Below are 24215 nucleotides of genomic sequence, written 5' to 3'. Positions count from 1 at the left end.
ATTTGTAATATATGGACTGCATTATTAATATAAAAACAAGAGAGATAACTGACTGATCAAGTAAAATCTAGTTTCAATATTAATATTAAAATTAAATTTATATATAAGTGTTTTTTTTTTAGTACAATTCAGCCCAAGAATGTACCATATGATCTTAATATTTTTGCCGGTCACTTACTATGGACTGTGTGAAAGGTGTATGCTTCCTCTTTGGACGTTGCTTCTGGTCTGCAGATAACCTGCAGCATGGAGCTCTCTGATTGGGAGGTTTGAGATGGAAGGGAGTCATAGTCTGGATCCCTCTCCTTATCTGTCTGAGGACTGAATAAAATAAAAAAGACGCAGTCAATTACTTCTTAATACTCAATTTTCAGCACATAAACCATAAGATGGTACAGAACCAAACCAAGCATGCAATTCCTACCTGTCAGGAGAAACTATGGGAATCAGTTTCTCTGGAATGGTGCGCAGTGTGTCTGTAGCGAGCGTGCTCGGAGGGTTCGGACGGTCCTGTTTACCAGATATATCCTCATTTTCTGAGTTCTTCACAGCTTCATTGGTATTCTCTGAAGAGAAAAAAACCCACAAGACCTGCCTGATGTTTTGGAGATATTCTGATGCAGTCGTCTGGCAACACACTTTAGCCTTTATCAAAGTGTCTCAGATCACCTTCCAGAACTGTCTGTTCACTTCTTGCCTAAAACTGTCTGTCCATCTCTTGGCAAATTCCACGGTAGATGAAGACAATGATGAATAAATGTTTATTACTTCACCTATTATCAGTGGTTTTAATGTTATGGGTGAGTTTTTAGTGCTCTTGAACTGGCAAAAACCTGATCTTGGATTAAAACACAAATCATTAACTGCTTTAATTTTGGTCTACCCATCCAATAGATAATATGAGTAGATGGCAAATAAATAAATAAAAAATAATTCTGGACAGCAGGGTTTCTCAATTGGTCTCAGCCAGGGACCCACCTTATCTCATGGTCATTAAGTGGCACTTTTATACAATAGACCAAACAAATTTATTTTTGAAAAATAGCCTCCAAAAACCTATTTAAATATACATAGGCATGCAAAGTGAATTTAAGAGCATTTTTTAAAGAAACTGAGGAGGAACATGACAATTACATGTATAAAAGATACTACAATAAAATTAAGTATCAAAAATGCACAAATAAAATAGGGCCACACAATTATATATATATATATAAAAAAAATTGGCTGCTATATGTTGTTTCTGTTGTTTCCATTTGTACTAGGCTTCAGAATAAAATGTAATGTAATGTAATGTCTTTCTGTGTTTGAAAAGTGCACAACTTCAGAAATCACATAGCAGATAGAAGCCTAAAAACACAAAACTGTACCGTTAGCACAGTTCACTCTAGTGGTGCAGTAAGTAGCTGAGCTCCATGTTTGCTGTGATGACACTCAACTAAGTGCCGGCCTACTGTGAAACAAACTTTGAGTTTGTTTGTGTAGGAAGTGTGAAAAGCTGGGAGATTTTCATTCACAGCCACAAAGAAAACACATTGTGATAGTGACACGCAGTACATGACAGTACACACGGCGATACTGCATTTCACTATCTAAAGTAACTTAAGAAAAATAAAGTCAATAGCCATAAGAATTTATGATCTTTTAGATTCGGTTTACTGTACACCTGGTCACTTCATGCATCTTGAGAATCAGGATTATACCTGGATAAAGCAAAGCCACATAAAAATGCACTACTTTAGGAGGTTTGGAATTCGAGCCACATGTTATAGCAGTGTAAACACATCCATCTCTACACGATGCATTCCACAACAAAACACCAGTAATAACCAGTAATTAAACAAACATGGTTTCACATTTGATAATGCATTTGGTTAAAACCTTATCTGTATTCAGTCCAGATACTATTCTCCATAAAACAACCAGGATTTGTTTAATTAACAATAATATTTAGGATTTAGGATAGGATTTATCTTCTTCCTCTATTTTGTTACTTACTTAAAAAAAATGAAATAAACAAACATTTTTTTATTCATGTATATTATATGGACAAAGGTGTTGGGACAATAGCTCATGTATCATAAAATCAGGGTAATTAAAAGAGCATTTGTTGGAGTCACTATCTCTACTGTACAGGAAAGACTTTCTACTAAACGTTCCCAGCTTCCCCAGTAGCATGCTGACCCTCCTCCACTCTCAGCACAAGCAGCAAGTTGATTGGCACTTTTTTGCTGAAGGGTGGAACTTTATCCCTAAACAGGCACTAAACCATACACTAGGCTGAGCATTATAGGAACTCCTCATTATTAATAATTAATAATCTTGTTTGGATCAGCATGCAGCAAATGTTGCACCTTAAAAACCTTAAAAAATGTGTATTTTTGGCTAAAATTATGCATTTTTATTACAAGGTAGAGCTGGGTGGGGCGGAGTCACACGACCACACATGCATTGGGATGTTTTTTAAGTGGTCAAAAATACAACCAACAAGATTATATAGGTTTATTTGATTCAGCAGGAGGTAAAGGTTCTAAATGAGTTGCCCAGCCCTATCTGAAGTTCACTGCCTGCTTAAAAAAGTATCATTTTAATTACACTAAGGCAGCCATACAAACAAAAGAGACATTACCTTCTTTTTTGGCTTTCTCATCCTCCTTCACTTCCCCCTCTGCCTGCTTCCCTCCAACACCTCTGGTACTGCTGATCGACTCCAACATTGAAACAAACTCCACAAAGTTGGACTCATTGGGCAGCTGGCCCTCTTTGGCCTCTAGGTCTGATTTAGAAGAGGTCATGGTTTGCGCCTTGTCTTTGCCTCGATTTCCAATGAGGACAGCGTCTCTCCCACTGTCCATGCTCAGTCCTCTCACATGCGTTCTTCCTCCAGGACCAATCCTTCTGAAACCAGAAGGGATTTGCAGGAATCCATCAGCGTCTGACTTCAGCTCGGTCGGATCAGTTTCGTCCGGATGGGAGTGCACGTCAATGCCTGAGGAGCTGTTATAAGTCAGCTGGGGACTTGGGTTCTCCCCGTCGTGTTGTTGGCCGTCCTGGGAAGGTTCTGGATCAGTCGGCTCATTAGAGGCATGGCTTTCATGGTCCACAGACCGTTGCAGAGCCGATATCTCGCTGGAAATTGGAGGATCTTCTTCTTTTTCTTCAGGACAGACATCCATCTTCTGTTCCTCTTCCTCTTCATGGGGTGAATCGAAGGTGATGACTGGGATTTTGACGGAACAGTCTCCCCCAACCATTTCCTGCTGGGCCAGATGAGACTGGGCAGACTCCAAGATGCTGAGTTTGACTGACTCCTCCAGTTCGGCTGCTGTCTGCGGATCACAGCTCATGGTGATGATGATCTTCACTGTGTCCGTCTCGTCCAGATGAACAGACGGGCCAGAGTTGTCCACCAGCACTACAGCGATTTCATCTGAGCAATAGTTCTCCTCTGGCTTCTCTTGCTCCTCACTTTCCTGTGTGAACTCTGGAGACAGGCTGTTGTTGTTGTTGGGGTCCAAGTTTAGGACCTTCTCTTTTACCGATTCGTCATCGCTCTCCTCCTCGCTGCCAGCAGAAGGAGGCAGCCCTTCATCGGCCATGTCGCCCTGGACTGGCTGCCTCTGTTCTCCCTGCAGGAGGGGGGCAGACTGGTCAGTGTTGGGGCTAAACGCATCTTCAGGGGTCAGTCTATCTTCAGTCGATCTTTTCTCCTTGGTCTTCTTCTGAGAAGAAGTGTCATCTGGGCCTGCAAAAGCCACATAGAAGAATTACATGGTAAATGATAGTTAGCTATTAGCTGTAAGTGGATAATTATCCTAAATTACTAACTGAAGCCCACTGATGTCTAGAGTTTAAAGGCTGGATTACTGGTCATTAGTCATTAGTGTTGAGGGTAAGGCCTCATAGACGTCACAGTGTGATAGGCTGCTCTATTACTGTGCTGAGTTAGCAAGCATTTTGAATTATTAACAAATTACCAAACCAATTTCAACAACACTCCAGTGCCAATAAACTCTCAAAACCTAAAAAATCCTACCAATAACAGAAGTCAATATTGGATGATCTACTGCATTAATTTGCTTTAAACCATGTTGCATTGACAGGTTGCATGAACATACATTTCTAACCACAACTAAATCTGAAAACAAATGGCCCAGACAGAAATGTCTCTCAGAGAACAGCATCTCTTGGAAAGAAAGTAAAGTATGCTAAATAAAATTAATTAGGGACAAATGTCTAAATCATTTGCATACCAAAAGCATATTGTAGCCATGCCTGTCAGAAATTTGCAATGTTCTCAAAGATATCACAGATAAAAGCAATAGCAGCTGTCTGTGACTGTGGAAACATTGAGCTCAGGGACCACAGTAAAATCTATTGCTATCTATATATGTAATATATATGTTATTACATACCATCCGTGTTTTTTGAGTCATCCTTTGGGCACTCCTGCAATTTTAACAAAATTAAAAATAACACTTTTATTAAGAAATCATCAAAAGTGTCTAAAATGTTAATACTTTCACTTCTTGCATTTAAGAGTATACTCAATACTAAACAACATAAAATAATTTAAACCACTCACCCCAATCAGCCCAGGGTCTGTTTCAGTCTGCTTCACTGTGACTTGAATTACTGGACTTGGCCTGTTTCTAGCCAGTACTGTCATAGCAACACTATCAGGGACTGTGCTGCTCTTTCTAAAAAAATATAAAGTATAGAACATTTTAGTAAAGCTATAGAACACTCACTGTACTTTAAGTGTGTTTACATGCATAAAAAATGTCCATAATCAGATTACTGCAGTTATCTGTTTTTTTTAATGGCCATGTAAAAAAAACAGTATATAAAATTCCTTAGATTGAATTAAGGATTAAATTAAATTAGATTAATTCATTTGCTAAAATGGATTTTAGGTTAGTAATGGTATTTCTCTATGACTGTATACACTTAATATGAGTATTCTGGTATTTCTCACGCTGCAAATGCTCAAAAAAACAGACTGTGGTAGCAGAAATAACCAAGCAGAATTTAACACAGCACCAGAGAGAGGGCAACAAATCTTCTTTACATTTTCTAACTAATGTATGTTCATTATGACATGTGACATGATGTGATTAAAAAAAAAAAGTAAGGAATTTACTGTACGTTTTACATGATGTTTACACATCTTCTTTTGTGATAGTACTGGCAAAGCAAAAATCGAATTATTGTCTGACTCATGTAAACTGGGAGTTTTCCCATTATCTGATTACCTAAAGTGCATGTATACAGATTAATCGGATTACTGACGCTGATGGTATATGATGTAATCAGATTATGCATAAGTGCATGTAAACTCACTCAGTGTGACTAAGAAAGATGGCAAGAAGAAATCTCTGTTTTGGTGACAGTTGTTGCTCTGTGTAAATGTGAACTAATACTAATTTATAATTTATAGGCAAACAAACAAAAGATAAATAAATAATGGATCATTTTTTGCCACCAGAGGAGCTGTACTGTTGTGTCTTACCTCAGGCTTGCTGCCAGACAGGAGTCAGACGCATTACTTTTCTTGTCTGCACCTTTGCTGATGTCAGACACGCTATTCTGGGCCACAATTTCACCTTCATCAAACATCAGATGAAGGCGATAGTTCACCATCTTAATGAGGACGAAGAAGACAGTCACCGAGGTGCAGTATATACTGAGGGCCAGGGTGGTGGGCGGAAGAGCCTGAGTAACAGATAACACATAAAAAACATATAGCATATTAAAACGGTCAGGTTAATTACATGCACTTATCAAAGGAATTTTTATTTATGTTGTAATATAACAATAGGAGCTTCATTGATAAATGTTACAGGCAGAGATAAAGACTAAACATTGAAGTACTGGCAAATAATAAATGTGCCAGCCTGAATGCACAGCAGTTTCATATTATCACCACATTTATTTTTATGAATGGTCCCAAGACTATCATCCCTCAAAGTATTTGTTTATGAGCTACTGTCACCATGGCTCACAATTAAGTTCTTCTGAGATGAAAATCTTAATGTTATCACCGCTAAACACTGAAAAACTAAGTGCTCTAGACTAATTAACTGGTGTAGCTCATCTAACAGGACCACATTAAACTGTCAGCCTTGAGCAATCGCCTGCCTCGGTAAGTAAAAGCAAACTTAAATTATTTTTTTTTTAAATCACCCCTTCCCATACCAATATGTACATTTTTTAATGAACTTTAAAAACAAAACATATATTATATGAATTTTTTATAATATTTTTAAAATAAAAAAAATATTTCTGAAAAAAAAACAATATTTAGCTATTTTAAAAAAAAAAATATATATATATATATAAATTTCAAAAGCATACATGCATTTTCCTAAAAGGTGCAAGTTCTTTTTTTGTCATTTTATTATAGTATTATTATTTTATTATATTATATTACAATTAATATAATCCACTTCTTTCTGGTCATGGTCTGTGTATTTTTTTATTACTTTATTCGTTAAATAGTAAAGTCACTGATTTGCACAGCCTTTAAGGATAAATAAATACCATGTTTAAAATGTAAGATATTAATAACACTATATTTTATATTGATAGAAAAAATATTTTGCCACAAAGACAACACTGCAATCAGTGGATTCTGTTTAATATTCTGCACTGAGATTTATAACACATACCAGTCATTTAATTCATCACTGCAAGCGATGCAATAACAGAAACTATGACATAACAGACTAGTTTCAGTCAGTAATCTGTGTTTAGGTGCTGCTGTCTGGGCCAGGGATCACTTGTAACAGAGATTTCTAATCTAAGTGTGACCAGCCTGGTTAAATAAAGATAAATTGAAATAAAGGAAAATGGAAAAGAGAGAACACTGCTTTTCCTCTCTGTAGTTAAACTAGCTGTTTGCGGTAGTGGGTTAACTATAGCTGAGCTCCATCATCCATCCATCACCTGCCTGCACACAGCATGCAGAGGAATAATGCGCCAATACCAGCCAGGATGCTGCCAGCCCAGGAGCCAGCCTAGCCAGGGCCCAGCATTACTGACTATACACACATTCTCATTCACATACACATACATACACACATATATACAGACACACTGTGCGTGTATATATCTCACATATTCAGAACAAGCTCAGATCAGCCAGTTAAAGCAGAGAATCTGCTTGATTTAGCAGCTGACTCACTCACTCATCTCATGTCCCACCCCAGTGCTGAACATCACCACCACAACACACCCTTCCACCTGACCACTGCTGCTGCTACTCACCAGATGCAGGGACAGGGGCAGCACCAGCAGGAACAGCCATAGGTAGAGGTGGCAGGAGTTATTGAATTTATTCTGGTCCGGGTCGTGGTACCATCCCCCGGTCAGTGAAGCCCACACCCCTTGTCTTAGCGTCTGTATGACTTGTGAGCCCATGTTTCAGCAGGCTAACATCTAGTCATGCTGTTGAAATCCGCCTAGCATCCTCCCTTCTCTCTCTCTCTGTCTTTCTCCCTCTCTTTCTCTCCCTCTCCCTGGCTTTCTCCGGGATATTAGCTACATCTTCTCGGCTCACATAAACAACAACCAGGCTGGGCTTCAGATGCCGCTCGCTGTCCGCCGTCTCCGTGTCCTCGTCGTCTTTAAGGCCATTGTGAAATCGTGCACCGTGCTCCGCAGTCTGCGCAGCTCAGCCACAGCATCTTCAGCACCATCCAGTCAGCCATGCGTGAATGCAGGTATGATCAGAGCGCTGCGTTTTCCCCACCCGTATTCCGTCAAGCCCCACCTCCTGCGCTGCTATTGGCTGACGGTTTACACCAATGACTCATTGGCTCATTCCGATGGCTGTCGGATAAGGCCAATTTTAGCATGTGTGACTTTAGCTGGGTCATTCTACTTAAATAGGACAGTTTAATAAAAAGATACAGAGAAAGTACAGAGAAACTGTACTGAATGTGTCAAAATTATATCTAAAAAATATCCAAATGTGTAATCAATTTTTTTTTTTTTTTCATTTACACTCTTAGGTGTATTTTCCCAGATAGGGCTTAAAGGTCAGTTTTCTGACAATTTAAGGCTAAATTAGAAAATTTTACTTTAAAACTGTAAAACGTTTTTTTCCATGTAGTACAATGAAGAAGTTATGGGAAGAATTATAATGTCTGTCCCTCATTTTAATTTTTTTTATATGTGGTAAAAGGGTATAATCCAGCCTACTTTTGTTACAAGGTGCATTTTTATATAAAAAAAATAAAATAAAAAAAAAATTCTCCTTCACTGCGCCTAATAATTACATCAATAATTACATCCTTTAATGTTGAGCCACTGTTTATGATTTAGCTGCTTTTTTATTTAGTTTACAGTTTTATTGGCGGTTTCCCGGACAGGGATTAAGCCCTAGGCTATATTTAGCTGTCAATGGAAAATCTCTATTCAAAATGTCCAAGACTAGACTTAATCCATGTCTGGAAAAATGCCCTGTATGGTTTTGTATTTTAAGTTCAGTTAAGAGTTTTACAGTTTAGGGTTTAGTTTTTAAGTTCAGTTCAAAGTTTTTGAGTTTAGGGTTTAATTTCTTTTAGTATTTTCTCAATTTCATTAAATAATTTTATTGAATAAAATTAATTTCTTAATTTTATTACGGTTTTAGAGTTCAACGTGTTTAGTTTTTTGACGTTCAGTATAGAGTTTTAGAGTTTAATTTTCTTACGGTCAGTTTAGGGTTTATAGTTTAGGGTTTAGTTTTTTTAAGTTTATTTTTTAAGTAGAGTTTTAGAGTTCAGAGTTTTAGAGTTTTAGAGTTTAGGGTTTTAGAGTTTAAGGTTTCAACCTTGTTTTGGCTAAAACGAACCGACGTCACGTGACCGAAGCTGACCAATCCGCGGGCGCGGTGCTCCTCTCCGTGCGGTCGGGAGCTCGGCTGATTTACTGGACTTGGGGACTTGTTTTAAAACGCGTGTAAATTTGTTTTACACGGATTTGGAAAGATTGGAAGTCCGCGAGCCGAGTGTGTGCAGTGTGGAGACATTTTCTGGAGCGAGGGGAAGGTTTCTGCTGTCGTGTTTTGCGCGTTGAAGCTCTCTAAAGTAATGTTAAGCGCGCGGTGAAAGTTCGTGGGTGAGCGGCGGCGAGCTAAGGCTAGCTAACCTAATGTTACTGGTAGCTCGACGTGGCTAAAGCTGAACTTAGCGGCTTTAGAGTTAAGTTGAACAAACGTTGTGTGACGGGAGACGGAGGCTTTGATTAAGTAAGTTAAACAGTTTCAGAGAAGTTTAGGTAACTATCACTTTTTCTACGCACTTTCTACCTGTTTAATGGCTTGGTTGAGCTCAATTGGAGCTAAATTAAAGCGGACTCGGGCAGGTAGGCTGGAGTCTGCACCTGTAGCCTCGTTGTTGCTTGTAGCTAGGCTAGCTAAATAGTGTTAACTAACAAACCGAGTGTGGCCTGGTGTAAAGGAGGCATTATGTGGCTTTAAACTTTGTAGAAAAGTTCCATATAAGTTGACAACATTTGTTTATTTCACTGTGTGTAAAAAAACTACTGGAAATCCACTTTTTAAGTAAGTTTCAAAGAGTGACAGTAGGCTAACTAACCCTAGCTTAGTTAGCTAACGTTCTAGCTGTTGCACTAATGCTGGAGACACACTGCACTCACTGCAGTATCAGACTGCTGCTGCTGATTCTGGCGTACGTGGAAAGAAAGCGATGAGTGACCACAACTTCCTAGACCAGAGACTCTTCCAGGATGCAGATTTTAACTTCTACAAGGTGTCTGACTAATGGAGATCTTTGAAAACCTATAGGAAGAGTGTAAATCCAATGACATGGCATCTACTATCCACGCTTTCCCTAAAAATTCTCACCTGAAGAGTGACCCTAATCAATAAGAGAACTTCCACCCCTGAAGCTCAATGTGAGGTATGTATATACATGTATATGTAATAGGTACTTTTTTTATTTATTATATACTGTTTATAACTTGTACAATACGATAAACATCAACATTGTACAATAGGGCTGCAACTAATGATTATTTTGGTAGTCGACTAATTTGATGATTTTTTTTTTGATTAGTCGATTAGTCAACGATTATTTCTGCCATGTCCTCCATCTCGATAGAAACAGTTGAACATGAGATTTAAAGGGCGTTTAAATGTCTGGATGTTGCTTAAACGTGGAAAGTACTGATATTTACTAAGTAAATATGTAGTCTGTTATTGAGACACAGAGTAAGTTGATTGTGAACTGTTTGAGTGAGCCATTTACCCATCTCCCATTGCACTTCTGTCCCCAGCACTTTGTGTAATGCAGTACAGTTACAAGTGAACAATTAGTCAGCAATGAAATTTGTGGTCGACAAATTTAAATATTGACATTGTCGATTATATTGATTAATCGTTGCAGCCCTATTGTATAATAACATAATGCAACTCCTTTTCTCTGCTTATCCATGCCCTCTACCCTTAGGCATGGTTATGCCTCTTCCTTCCATTTAGAGCAAATTTGTTAACTAACTAACTACTTATAAAAACAAATACTTAATTAATTTAAAGAAACTGTGTGCACAAAAGTTAAAATACATGAGCAGAAATAGTTGGAAAGCAGCTCTCCAAAGCCAATGATGTTTATTTATGTTTACACTGTGTTTATTATAAAAATGAGTGTAAAGTTGAAAGGGGCTGCGTACAATTTGTAAAAACTGAAGTTATTATCGTGAATCGCGAGAAACACTCATACATTTTGAATAATATTAAGATTATTATTATTTTTATTTACTTACTATTATTATTAATTTTTTAAAGAATATCGCCCAGCTCTACCTCGTCCTCTACCCTAAGGCATAATTTTATTATTGCATATGATATGATATGGCTCACTCCTAACTGAGATATAAAAAAATACAAGATTTTAACAGAAGTCAATGATCCAGAATGACATGATACTAATGATGCACTCCAGATATCTCCATATATCCAGAAATAAAGTAAAATTAATGATACTGGACAGATATACAATAATTAATGAGAACAGTGTGACTTTTTCTTTTGCTAAAAGCAGCAAAAAAAAATAATAACATGATGTGATATTAATAGGGGGGTGATATGGCACGATATTTCAGGGTATAATATTGTTCAAAATATTAAAAAATGTTGTCGATATGATGTTATACAATCTGATATGGCACACCCCTATTTTAGAGCACATAATTAAATACCGGGAATTACGTACAGCCGTAAATTACAATATTTTTGCTGATGTTAAAAAGTCATGGTAGAACTATGCTACTTTGTACATTTTGTAACAATTGTTTTCAGAACAAAATGAATGAAAAAATGTATTTATAATATATACATTATGTAATCTTATGTATATATTATACATAGGGGTGGGTATCATCACTGATTTCCCAGTTCGATTCGATTCCGATTCACAAGGTCTCGATTCGATTTTCAAATCGATTTTCGATTCGATTCGATTCTCGATTCAACATCGATTAATTTAGGGAAATTTCAGTTACCATAAAAATTGTAGTTTGAATATGAAATGTAATTATACAAGGAACACTCAAATTTCATTATTAAAATATTAGTTTATATTATGAACACTCACTTATGAACTGTATATCCTTACATATAAATGTTACCAGAGCTTCAGATATTTTTTTAGCACGAGGAGAACTTGAAGGTAGTTTCATCGCAAATGCTTTCTCTAGTGGAGTTTGTGTGGGTTCTGCCGTTTTCTGAGTATCAGGATGGTGTCGCGTTAGATGATTTCTCAGATTTGTGGTATTTCCACAATATTTCAGCTCCTTGTTGCACAGTTTACACACAGCTTTGCTTTTATCCAGCTCTTCCCTACCGCCATAGCTTCTGAATCCAAAATGCAACCACACGTCTGCCTTCAGGTTCTTGGGCGCCTGCACTCCTGCTTCAGCCATGCTTAACTGATCACCCCAGCCAGAGCGCGCTGCTCGGAAAAAAAGGATGGTCTCGCGAGATCTACGCGAGACGTTAAAGCTACGCATACACGGGGAAAAGGGGCTAGTTATAAAGATCAATCTCGGGTTTATATAAATCGATATCGGATCATTCAAATGAGGATCGATTTAAATCGAATAATCGATTTTTTTAACACACCCCTAATTATACATAAGTGTATGAGTGCCTTTTGATTTGAGTAGATGCATTGGATGATTAGTGATTATGCATAATGATATGAGCAGAGAGATAAAGTAATGTCCGTCTGATCTGACAATTGAGGGTGCATAGTGACATGATGGAGTACAATACTGCTTAAGGGTTCATAGGTTAAGTCCTTTTAGTTTGATGCTATGTTGGGCGGTAGGACCAAAAATGTATATCACGTGTATAGGCAGTTTATATACTGTGTTATGCCACTTCTCATGAAGTCAGAGTGTGTCTATTATAAAAATAACCCTATTATTTATTTTCTTCTGTTTTCTTCATCTAAAGCGCATCTTAGGGTGCTCCTGCTGGCCAGCAGCCATGGATCCTCCCCAGGTCGTGTCCCAGAGCGGTGAGGGGTACCAAGCAGAGCCCCCTGGCCGCCCGTGGCACCCCCATTCTGCACCGGTATGCACCCGCTCACGCTCACTGTGGACTGCAGCATACGACTATGAGGCCACTGGTGAGGATGAACTGAGCCTGCGCCGTGGAGACATTGTGGAAGTGCTATCCAAGGATGCAGCCGTTTCAGGGGATGAAGGCTGGTGGACCGGCAAACTCAACCACCGTGTGGGCATCTTCCCCTCCAATTATGTCACATTCCAACCCACTGTTTACAGACGGGAGGCTGTGCCTGCTTCCCCCGTGCAGATACCCTTCAGTGAGCTGGTACTGCAAGAGATCATCGGCGTTGGAGGTTTTGGTAAGGTGTACCGGGGCACCTGGAAGGAGCAGGAGGTGGCTGTGAAGGCAGCGCGCCAGGACCCTGATGAAGACATCATGGCTACAGCAGAGAGTGTGAAGCAGGAAGCCAAGCTCTTCTCTATGCTGCAGCACCCCAACATAATAAAATTTGAGGGAGTGTGTTTAAATGAGCCCAACCTGTGCCTGGTGATGGAGTATGCTCAAGGAGGTACTCTCAACCGGGCCCTCGCAGGCCGGAGGATACCCCCTCATATTCTGGTGAACTGGGCTGTGCAGATTGCCAGAGGCATGCACTACCTCCATGAAGATGCAGTGGTGCCTATCATTCATCGAGATCTGAAGTCCAGCAATAGTAAGCAAAATATTACACACCACATGCCAAGCTCCATGTTTAACCTGAATGTTCTTATCTTTTCCCACAGTTTCTGGTGTTTGTCCTTCTCTGTCGCTTACCTGCGCTTACTTAGTTTCACATTGGTATTTCCTTTCGCAATTAACATGTTACACATTAATACCGAGCCTCGTTTTCAAGTGCTCACATTATACTAGGCGCCTGTGCCTGTGTCTCAAAGTAGGGAGTGAATTAAATGCAGACATATCATATCATATTTATTTTTTGTAACATATCATTATACTATGGCTTTTTCTTAAGTGAAACATCAAACGACATCGTCAAACATTGGCTCACACTATTTTGAGTTATGTTTGTTGGATCATACGATGTTTGCTGTCCTTTACACTTCAACACAATCAGAGAGCAGTTCTTTAAACATCTGAGATTGAGCAAGATGCTCATAGCACAGTTGTTTTGCAGACCACCTAACTTATCTTTATTTACAAACTACATCCACCAGAAATTCTGTACAGTTAATTAATATAAGCGTGAGCTTTTGTGGTGGTTCATAGACTCAACGTTCCCTTTTTCACTTCAATAATTCATTATTTAATTAGTATGTTTAATTTGCATTATAAATAATCAAGGGCAGTTTTTCAGTAGTAGACAGATTTATGTTGTCTATTTCATTAATGGTGTCCAAGAAGGAGCTATGCTTTGAGTATATTCCTAGCCATTTTTTTTTCTTACATTACAGTGATTGTTTCTGAAGACACTTTCTAGAGTGTGTGTGTGTGTTTGTGTTTCTGGTTAGAGCTTCTTGTTGGTTGGCTCCAGTCGTAAGAGGATGTGAAGTGATGTAAGAGTTTGAACAGCTGGTCTCTCAGAAATTATACTTATACTGGCAAACTACTTGCAGAAACTGAATTAACCACTAACTACTGAAACCGAATTAGTCACTAATAATAATAAACACCCCAAAAAAAGCTGGATGGAAAAACCTGACGAAGAATGATGGTGTCTCACGCTTTACTCTCACCATTAAAGCCAGAAAAGTATGAGTTGAAAAAGTAGTGAGCTAATCAGTTAAGTTCTCTACAGGAATTAATGTTCTCTCTTTGCTACTATATTAAGGATGGAGAACTCAAACACTGACTAATTTGAGCCGCTTGTACCACAAATTCTTTGTTGTAATGTAAAATAAATAGGGGTGTGACGAGACACTAATATCACGAGACGAGACACGATATTGCGTTCACGAGAACGAGACGAGGCGAGATTTAAAAATAAAATTTTAAAGAAAACATCTAAAATGAAAAATGGCTTGAAAACTAGAGTTTTATTTGACAAAATCATATAACGCAAACTTAACAGCATGGTTTCTCTCACACATTGATTCTATAAGAAATAGAAATAAGAATAAGAATTTTTCTAGGTCTTATATGGTGCAAACAATAATTGCAAACCACAACCAGTCATATTAAGCCTATGGTTTGTGGTTTTTTTTCTCCTAAATCACTTGTAATTTAACTATGCATAACCATAACCAGTCGTATTAAGACTATGCATTAAGTGCAATACAGTACAGAGCTAAGGGATTACTACAACTGCCTATGAAACAGTCACGTGTACGATTTACTTACAGTATTTATATATGGTTTGTGTCTTGTTGGTCACTCTGTTACCGTTTATTGTTTCCACTGGAACCAAAATGCAGCCAGATATACAACTTAAAAGTAGCAGAAGCATCTTCTATGCAAATGCCCGAGTTTTCCTCTTCTGCTGAGAGCTGCTCTCACTGCTACTGTGTTGCCAGATCCCTCTTAAAAAGTCCACACTAAACTGTTTTTTTTCCTCCGCGAGAAAGGTTTAAGCTTGATGAGAAATATCAAGTTTTACTAAGGGTACCTTACTCAAACAATGCAGGAACGCTGTTGAAGTTCTTATCACTTGCTGAACTAAGAGCACACCTCCCTCTCCAAGGACAGTATTGAGCATAACCACTTTTGCAGAGAAATGGCCTATAAACTGTCCTTGTGTTAAAACCCCATTACCATTCTGTGTGGATTTGGACGATTTTCAGCCAACATATACATTTTTAGTGTAGCCAGTCCTGAAAGCCGACTATGTTCCTTCTTTCTGCCATACATTTCTGACTCAAGCTGTTTGTGGAGTGTGTCACACAGAGGAAAGAGAATAGAGACGTTTAGCTAATTGACAGTGCAGACCACATTTAACCTTAACCAGAAGTACAACAGCAGCAACAGCCAGAAAGCATAAAGAATCGCATCTAGTCCCGCCCTTGTATCCACCGGTATCCATGATCGGCCCTAAAAATGCTGATAAATCTGTCTCTATTATCGTACACTGCCTTGTGAGAAACAAACACTGGTGCCTGCAGCATTCAGGGTGATTTTTCAGAGGTTTCAATGTTTTGTAAACTCTGAAAATTGTAAATGCCCACATGGCCATTTTGTTGATTCTGTATAGTCCGATACAGAAACTGTTTTGGACATATGTAATGTTAGTTTTTTCCATTCATGGTTTGATTTTAAGGAAGAAACATTGTGTTGTTGGGTCAATTTTCTGAGCCAGCTTCTCAGAAATGGATCACTGTTGGCTTCAGTGCTTCTGTTTATGTAGAAATGGTTACTAAATCTGTATATCTGAAAATGGGACTGAGGTAAAAGTTGATGAACTGCATTACATTGTTGTACTAAAAGCACACAAATTCTATTCAGACATGATTAAAATTATTTGATGGTGGCCCACTACCCTAGAGTGGTAGTCTGATCATTTGTGTCCCACCTGGATTTACACCAGTGTTTTCAGGCAGATATCTCTAAGTTTAAAAAAAATGTATATGTGGTCACTGCTACAAACCACTCATCATGCGTCATGATTCTCAAGGGTATAAAAAATGTAAAAGCAAATATTATTATATTAATATAGGAGTGTGCAGTTGCACACATCTTTTACATTGTAATCAATTTATATATACATTTCTGAGCATATCAATAAATTCTGTAGATGTCAGTGCTTAATAAGCAGTGCAGGTTTTTTTATATATCAAAAATGTATTTGGTAGAGCTACATTTAATAGGAAAATACTGACATTGTAATATTTAATTGTTCCTCTATATACATTACAAAATACAGGATTGTAATGGTCAGGGATCCAAGATGTCATGGCAGTATTAATACTGTTAAGAGTAAAAATATATATATATATTGAGCAGATATAATCTGTTAATGTTAGGAAAAAAATTGCACTGTTGTCATTTTTCATTTGTAGTGAGGAATTTGTAACATGATGCACCTGATTAAAGTTCTGTTGCCTGACATTGTGCATCCAGTTGCGCTGACTCTTGCGATTGAATGCACACATTGCAATTGTGCAGCCTTACTATTTTTAGAATCTGATTCTACTGGTGCATTTTTGCTATGTGCCAAAATATTGTACTTAATATTTTGTAGCAGAAAAATCTCTTAACATGTTGTAGTGCAGGGTTTTTATCATATTGTTCACCCATAAGTAAAATTTCTCTTTCACAGCACAAAATGTAAACAAAAATTTTTTGGCCCCAACTAAAATTTTGTATGCATCTTTGTGCAAGCTCTGTATTCGGTTTGATTTTCTTGCCCTCTGGATGAGAGCATTTTCATCTGTAAGGAGATGTAAATAGTTTTTATGTACATACCATTGATTAACTAATCTAATCTAACTCTAAGGGATTAATTATATTCAATTAAACCAGTTACACTGACTTCTGTATTTAACAGATGGGCAATAATAAAACCTATAAATTAAAACCTATTTATATAAAATACAGATGCGTATATTTGGTCAGCAGCGCACCCCCATTCTCCCATGTAGCATCTACTGTTAACGCAAGTTTTTTTTTTTCTTCCCACCACAGGATTGTGACAAACACTGGAAGCTTGCTGACCTTAATTGAAAAGTTGTGTGTGTTTGCTTAGGGCTGCACTCAGGAAACCACCCACTGTGTGCCAGGCCTTTTCTGTCAGTCTGTGCTTTCAGCTCGGTTCGTAAGGAGAACCCCGTTGAATGAGGTAGCTCACAGGTCATTCAGCTGTGCTATTATTGAGCAGGTTGAAGGTGAAAGATACATTGTTGGACAGGCACAAATAGTATTGTCGCATGGCTAGGCCTACCACTCTTAGAACTTAACGTTGGGGGAAACGGGAGCAGATATTTAAACCAGCAGTTTGTTTTGTGGCCAAACATGAAGATCAATGATTATCTCTGCAGCATAGTGAAAAGTCAGTGAAATAGTGTTTGTGTGTGCTAATCTTTTAATACCTCACTCCAAGGAATGTCGCTAATGAGGGGGCAAAAGCTTAACACAAGTTTGTACAATGGAGTGGTCAAGCACTGGTTGCTAGGTGACTGCCTTCACAAGAATGCCCCGACTCCTCAGCCTGAAAGGCTTATTTTCCATTATATTTAATCTCCTCAATGGCAGCTGCTTTCGCTCCAAGATGGGGAGCTTCCTCTGATTGGAAGCGTATGCAATGCAGAACTGTAGCCAGCAGTTGTAGTGAAACCTGGCCCAGTGCCAGGCCTCAGAGCGCACATTAATATTTAGTTTCGGGCACATGAAACGAAAGTTTCAGGAATCTCAGGAATGTGTGCTCTCAAGAACCAAAGAAATAAAGAACAATGTGCTCTTTGAAGCTCCAGGCAGAAGTGACAGAGTATACACCACTGAATATAGCACTGGAAGTGATTACTTCTCTTAAACACATAGGTGATCTTCAATCTAAATTTCACTCTATATCTGGTTGAACCACACAAGGGCTGAAATTCAACATGCACTTATGAGGAGGAGGAGGAGGAGGAGGAGGGGTATTTTGTTGTAAGGCTTTACATATCAATTGTATTGTTAGAACGTTTAGAAATTATTATTTTAGCACTGATAAAGACTTGCCATTTTATGTAGTTGCATACAAGCCAGTTGGAAAAAGGTAATGTACATCCTTACAGAGTTTCCAAAACTTCCCCTCATTTCATAAGTGCTTAATAAGCCCTGACTTCGGCCCCAGTGAAACTGTAAACTCGTGCACGTGCCAACCTCCTTTGCAAAGGTTGTTACTTAAAGGCGTTTCGTTGCTTTCGAGAAACACATTTAAGAATTGCTAGCTCAGACTGCCCAAACCTGTTTGAAATGGAATCCAAATAAGTTTTTACTTAATATAAAAAGTTTCTAGACAACGAATGGTAATTATAGGTGTTGAAACAACAGTTAAACATCCCTTGACAAGGAAAAGCTTTAGTCCACTTTACAAGTGTCTCTAATAACTGTGTAGTTACATGTTAACAATCCATGTAATAAGTGTAAAGGCCAATTTATGCTTCCGCGCTCAACATTTTGTCTACAGTGTAACCTGCATGAGTGACCTCTGCAGCTGCCCGTGTTTTTGTGTTCGCCTCTCTGCATCTGCAATTTAAGATGAAATTCCAATTGCTACAGATTGATTACAGTTGTACATGTTATCTAAATACACGTGTATCAGTGTCAGTTAGACATCAGAATTTTCTGTCCATCTTCCGATGATAAAATGTGAATTATGATTTTTAGTAATCAAAAACAATGACAACCCTCATTACGAACCAACCAAGAGTTGTTTAGATTACACACATTATTACATGTGAAAATTCACACGCACTATGACAATTGTGAATGTCCACTCACCTTATTACACACAAGTGAAAATTTGCTAATGGGCAAACACACAGTTACTACAGTCACATATTATAAAGTGGGACCGAAACCCCTGCTTACTAAAATGGTGTATAAAACAGACAGGGCTGCTAGAAAGAAAAACTCAGTCATGCATCAAAGTGATGCATGTAATGAAACTTTGCTGCCACTATTGAAAAATCTAACATTAGATTAAACACTGTAGTATGACTTGAAATAAATTTGGTGTTGTTTCATATAAATTATTCTGTCTGTTCATTGAACAACAAAATGTATTTCTTTTTTTGGTCTAAATATTTTTTGTGGCCAAGGGTTTGTGCATCCTAGAGCCCTTTACAGTCTTCTGTACTTCATAGTTCTGATAATGCCAAGTATGGCTAGATGGCTATAGAGCCTGTCAGCAGTGATCTGTGGAGCAATGGAGAGATATACCATGTTCCCTGAAATGATGGTGCTTTATCCAATTCCTTTGGGATCATCAAACATCCTGACTTTACTAATACTCTTGAAATATCTTATCTTATATCTGCATTTTTACAGTTTGAACTTCATGCCATAATTTAACTCAAAGTAGTGTTTTTGTGAATATAATTTTAACAGAACGGATAGTCATACGGTCATGTTGCTAAGAAGTGTTGACCCTACAAGCACCTTTACATGTCTTTAGCAGCTCACAGATACTAGAAGAAGCCCTGTACCTTATTTTATTCCGTTGCTGTGTTTGTAACTGTGGTGAAACCTGACTCTGTTAAAGTGGATTTAGGCTATATACATATATAACATTTTGGTAAATCAGAATACTGTGAAGTGACATAACTTCTTATGCTATTTTGTCTTTTTTTCTTACAACAGTTTTATTACTTGAAAAAATTGAGAACAATGACATTGGTAGAAAAACACTGAAGATCACTGACTTTGGCCTCGCCAGGGAGTGGCACAAGACGACCAAAATGAGTGCTGCTGGTACCTACTCTTGGATGGCTCCTGAGGTCATCAAGTCCTCCCTGTTTTCCAAAGGCAGTGATGTATGGAGGTAAGAAATTGTAGACTTTTATTTATTATCATTAGAGTATTAGGTGTTCAAGGTGATATAAACACATGCCAATATAGTAAAAATAAAAATAAATCTTGTTTGCAAGAATTTTTGTTTGTTTTGCATAAATTGTATATTCTGTCTTTTGTTATAGTTATGGAGTACTTCTCTGGGAATTGCTGACTGGAGAAGTACCTTATCGTGGTATTGATGGTTTGGCAGTTGCCTATGGTGTAGCTGTCAACAAATTAACCCTTCCCATCCCATCTACTTGCCCTGAGCCTTTTGCTAAGCTAATGGAAGGTAAGTTTGATTTTGCTCCGAGCATATTGAATAAACGACTAATGCCTTTTGTCTATGCATGAAAATATCAAATCACAGGCACACACATTTTTGGTAGAAGAAAAACAATGGTGAATTGCAACTGACTTTTTATTATAACTACACTACATTTTAAAGTCAAATGTTTTATTTCTCTGCACAAATATCAGGGTACAGCATAGTTTTGATCAGAATATTTACATTTTAAAAGGAATGTCTGGTGTTTAGTTTGTTTTTGGCCACCATAGCTATGTTTTACACAGGCTTTTAATCCACTGTCTGATCTTTTCAACGAGCAGAGTAGCAAGTATTTATAGCAGAAGTGGGTTGCAGAGCCAATTTACAAACCCTATGAAGTGCATGTCCTCTTTACATGCAGAGATGTGAACAAGGGCTGGAGTTGTGCTTCAGATAGAATGAGATCTGCAGGTTTTTAAAAAAAAGCAAACGGGGGAAAAAATCTGTAGATGGTAAATGTAACATTTAGTATCTATATTGGAAAGGTAGACAGTGGTAAAAACCATCTAATCACACATCATTAACTGTGAAACTGAAACACCCTAACATACCTGCAGGATGCATTATAATAGCTTACATCAGGGAATGTTTAATCAGTGAGTCATGTCTGTAAGGTGCAAGCTTTACTGTTCTCACTAAAGCTTTAAATAAAAAATACATACTCTTTACGTACTCCATATCCTCACTGTCCAATGAAAAACATGTGTCTCCAAAACAGCAAGAGATAGATAAATCCATAGATGGAACTCCAACGGAACTCAGGTCCAGTTAGGGATTTTTTTTATTGGTTCAATCATTAAGAAATTTTGAAACAATTACACAGTCTGTGTCCAAATGATGTAGTAAATGTAAAATCAACAAAACTAGAGATGCCTGTTTTTTATTGGACAGTGAAGAAAGACTTTAACATAGATGCATGCTCTGTATGTTACATTTTTAGCCCCATAATTACTTAAAATGCAATTGAATCAGAATCAGTGCAAAACATTGTTTTGAAAATTTTAATCTGTATTCATTTTATATGTTAACTTGTAGAATGCTGGGATCAGGATCCCCACGTCCGGCCAACATTCGCTGCCATCCTGGAGCAGCTGACCGCCATAGAGGAAGCTGTGATGGCCACCATGCCACAGGACTCCTTTCATTCAATGCAAGAGGACTGGAGGGTGGAGATCCAGGAGATGTTTGATGAGCTGCGAACTAAAGAGAAGGTCAGGCATCAGACAAACACTTCTTTATTTTCATAGAGAAAGTGTTCTTTTAATAAATAATGTCTCTTTGGTCTTTGTTTAGCCTCATTTACAGCTTAAGAGTGAAGTCAGGCAGCTCTCAAGTACTTTAATCTCACTCTCTCTTTGAGAGATATTGTCAAAAAATTACTTTCCATTTCAGATAAGCAAAACATACCTTGTGTAGCTTTGACTAGTTATCCTTTTCAAAAAGCAGATCAATTTATCCATTGTTGTCCTGAGGAGGATGGGTTCCCCTTTAGAGTCATGGTTCCGTTTAAAGTTTCTTTTCCTTTTTTTAGGATTTTTTTCATGCCTTAGTTGCCGTTGGTGCCTTGAAAATTATTCATACCTTGCAAATGTAAATGTTTTTCATTGGTATTTTATGTGATGGATCAACACAAAGTAGGAAGTAATTGTGAAGTGAAAAGAAAAAAGTTTTTTAATAAATAAAAATCTGAAAAGTATGGCATGCATTTTAAGGTACAGTAAAATTGAATTATGATGCATGTGTGGTCTAACTGTTCAATTTGAAGAACTTTTAAGATATCCCTGTGCTGTGCGGAGTGCTTTACCATTAGTTTTTTTTTATCTTGTTTGTGCATCTTTAGGAGCTTCGTTCTCGTGAAGAGGAACTGACACGGGCGGCGCTGCAGCAGAAGTCCCATGAGGAACTCCTGAAGAGGAGGGAACAGCAGTTGGCCGAGAGAGAGATCAACGTACTTGAGCGTGAGCTCAACATCCTCATTTTTCAGCTCAACAAGGACAAGCCTAATGTCAAGAAGCGAAAGGGCAAGTTCAAGCGCAGTCGCCTGAAACTGAAAGATGGCAATCGCATCAGCTTGCCCTCAGGTTGGTTGACTGGGTACACGTTTCACATTTTATTGTGCTTGCAGGTGTACCCGTAATGTATCAAGGATTTACACAATTTTAGTATGATTGATGTGATAGAACTCTGTAATAATAAGCGATCTTTGTTTACACTCATACAACATGCATGGTACACACACCATTAGAAATATAGAATGGAACACTGTACAATAAACATTTTTTTTATACTTAAGGAGCACCAGAGTATGTAAGTATGTAAGTACCATGTAATGTAAAGCTGTTATTCTAAAAAAATCTATTTTAAATGAGGCAGACAAGTCAAACGAGCGCTGGATGATAATCTACACAGATTTTTTGGGGGGGAGTAAAAGTGCTTCCATTAATTAACTGGAAGCTGGAGCATTAGCATTAGCGGCTAACTGCTAGTGGCTAATGCTAATGTAGCTCCAGCAATCCTAGCCGGGGTTAGCCACAGGCTGATAATTCTCACCTTTAAACGGCCAGAGATCTAGAGCTTAGTTCAGTTAGTGGCTAATGCTAATACTGCTGGAGAACTAAACTGAAACTCCTGTATAACGCTGCACTTCAGCAGTGTGGCTTTGCTGCTCCTATATACCTGACTGTTAGAATTCATTCATAAGGTGCACCAGATTGTGAGATGCACTGACTAATTTTGGGAAATTTAAAGGATTTTAAGTGTGCAAAAAAAATACAAAAACAATTGTGTGCATGTTTGTGTTCCAGATTTTCAACATAAGATCACAGTGCAAGCTTCACCTTCCATGGAGAAGAGGAGGAGCTTGAACAGCAACAGTTCCAGCCCCCCCAGCAGTCCTACCCTCATCCCTCGCCTTCGTGCCATCCAACGTATGTAGACCACCTGTGCTTGCTACCTAAATTACTTAGAGAATGTTTACTGTGTTTACTGGCAAAAGCACATGTTCTCTGAAAAATTGTGAACCATGTGGAGGTTTTCCTAACTAGTTGTGTTATAAAATTAATATTGACTCTATGTTATATTCATAGTGACTCTAGCCGTTTCCCATCATTTTACAACATTATTCTTTCCCTTCAGTGAGCTGTCCCAGTGACTCTATTCAAAGGGACAGTATATATGTGTATCATCAAGACGTGGATATCACAAGCGAGTGTAAACCTCGTACAGGGAGAAGAGGCAAGGACAATGTGAACCTATGGGTCCTCCACTCATGTTTCCCCATCACAAGGGCTTGGCTTTGCTGCTTTGTGCACTTTTGTTTATTCTTTTTGTTCAGTAAAATTATTTTTAACATCACCCAAACCTAACAATTTATTTACAGTGTGCTTTACTTGCAGTCGGTATGATAAGGAGTGTGGGTTCATCTCTAATCAGTGCCACAGTCTGTTGCTTTAATCAGTGGGCAGTTCCAACACTACAACAATACCATTGCTGACTTTTTCTCATTCCATAAATATTGGGACAGTGAACAGTGAATTAATATGGTAGTAATATAGTAGCCAGTAGATTTCTTATGTTTTTTCAACACAACATAAATTTAGCTTTAGCTCTTTTGTTATTACACAGGTGTCAGCAAATTTAATAGTGTCAATTCATAACTACAAAACTGTCCAAGTAATTATGGAACACTTTGTCTAGGTTGAGTCAAAAAACCCTGTATACACCTGTTATCTTTCTTGGATATCTGGATAACACCAAACCACATTGAATGCAAGTGTAAACACACCCAAGACACATTTGAAACAGTTTTAGATCTGATTGCTCAAACCACTTCAGGATGTGGCCTGAGAGACATTTTAGCCAAAGTATAGCAGTGTAGTATAGCAGTGTTAGTCTGACAGATGC

At 38.1% G+C, this 24215-nt stretch overlaps 3 protein-coding genes across 4 annotated transcripts in view; 1 reads left to right on the top strand and 2 right to left on the bottom strand.

The window, feature by feature from the left end:
• pcnx2 (pecanex 2) overlaps positions 1-7735 on the bottom strand; it is a 38952-nt gene extending 31217 nt beyond the window's left edge. Inside the window, exons 1-7 of the mRNA XM_007256079.4 lie at positions 7270-7735; positions 5513-5715; positions 4586-4700; positions 4416-4449; positions 2630-3745; positions 425-566; positions 179-321 (exon numbers count right to left, since the gene is read on the bottom strand). Coding sequence (XP_007256141.3) covers positions 179-321; positions 425-566; positions 2630-3745; positions 4416-4449; positions 4586-4700; positions 5513-5715; positions 7270-7422 — 1906 coding nt within the window. The 5' untranslated portion in view covers positions 7423-7735. The remainder of the gene's footprint in view (positions 1-178; positions 322-424; positions 567-2629; positions 3746-4415; positions 4450-4585; positions 4701-5512; positions 5716-7269) is intronic.
• A 1127-nt stretch (positions 7736-8862) lies between these two features.
• map3k21 (mitogen-activated protein kinase kinase kinase 21) overlaps positions 8863-24215 on the top strand; it is a 23114-nt gene continuing 7761 nt past the window's right edge. The window contains exons 1-8 of one of the 2 annotated variants that reach the window (XM_007256087.4): positions 8863-9908; positions 12464-13232; positions 19793-19973; positions 20128-20276; positions 21348-21523; positions 22153-22393; positions 23117-23239; positions 23448-23546. In XM_007256087.4, the coding sequence (XP_007256149.3) occupies positions 12497-13232; positions 19793-19973; positions 20128-20276; positions 21348-21523; positions 22153-22393; positions 23117-23239; positions 23448-23546 (1705 nt within the window). In that variant the 5' untranslated portion in view covers positions 8863-9908; positions 12464-12496. The remainder of the gene's footprint in view (positions 9909-12463; positions 13233-19792; positions 19974-20127; positions 20277-21347; positions 21524-22152; positions 22394-23116; positions 23240-23447; positions 23547-24215) is intronic. The other variant, XM_007256088.4, reaches the window with a different exon arrangement.
• Positions 20388-24215, bottom strand: part of il22ra2 (interleukin 22 receptor, alpha 2) — a 20833-nt gene continuing 17005 nt past the window's right edge. Inside the window, exon 6 of the mRNA XM_022684554.2 lies at positions 20388-21512. The gene's annotated coding sequence lies outside the window, so the exon portion shown is untranslated. The remainder of the gene's footprint in view (positions 21513-24215) is intronic.

Source organism: Astyanax mexicanus, chromosome 7, assembly GCF_023375975.1.
Source record: "Astyanax mexicanus isolate ESR-SI-001 chromosome 7, AstMex3_surface, whole genome shotgun sequence".
Taxonomy (NCBI): domain Eukaryota; kingdom Metazoa; phylum Chordata; class Actinopteri; order Characiformes; family Acestrorhamphidae; genus Astyanax; species Astyanax mexicanus.
This window is presented reverse-complemented; position numbering and strand designations above follow the sequence as displayed.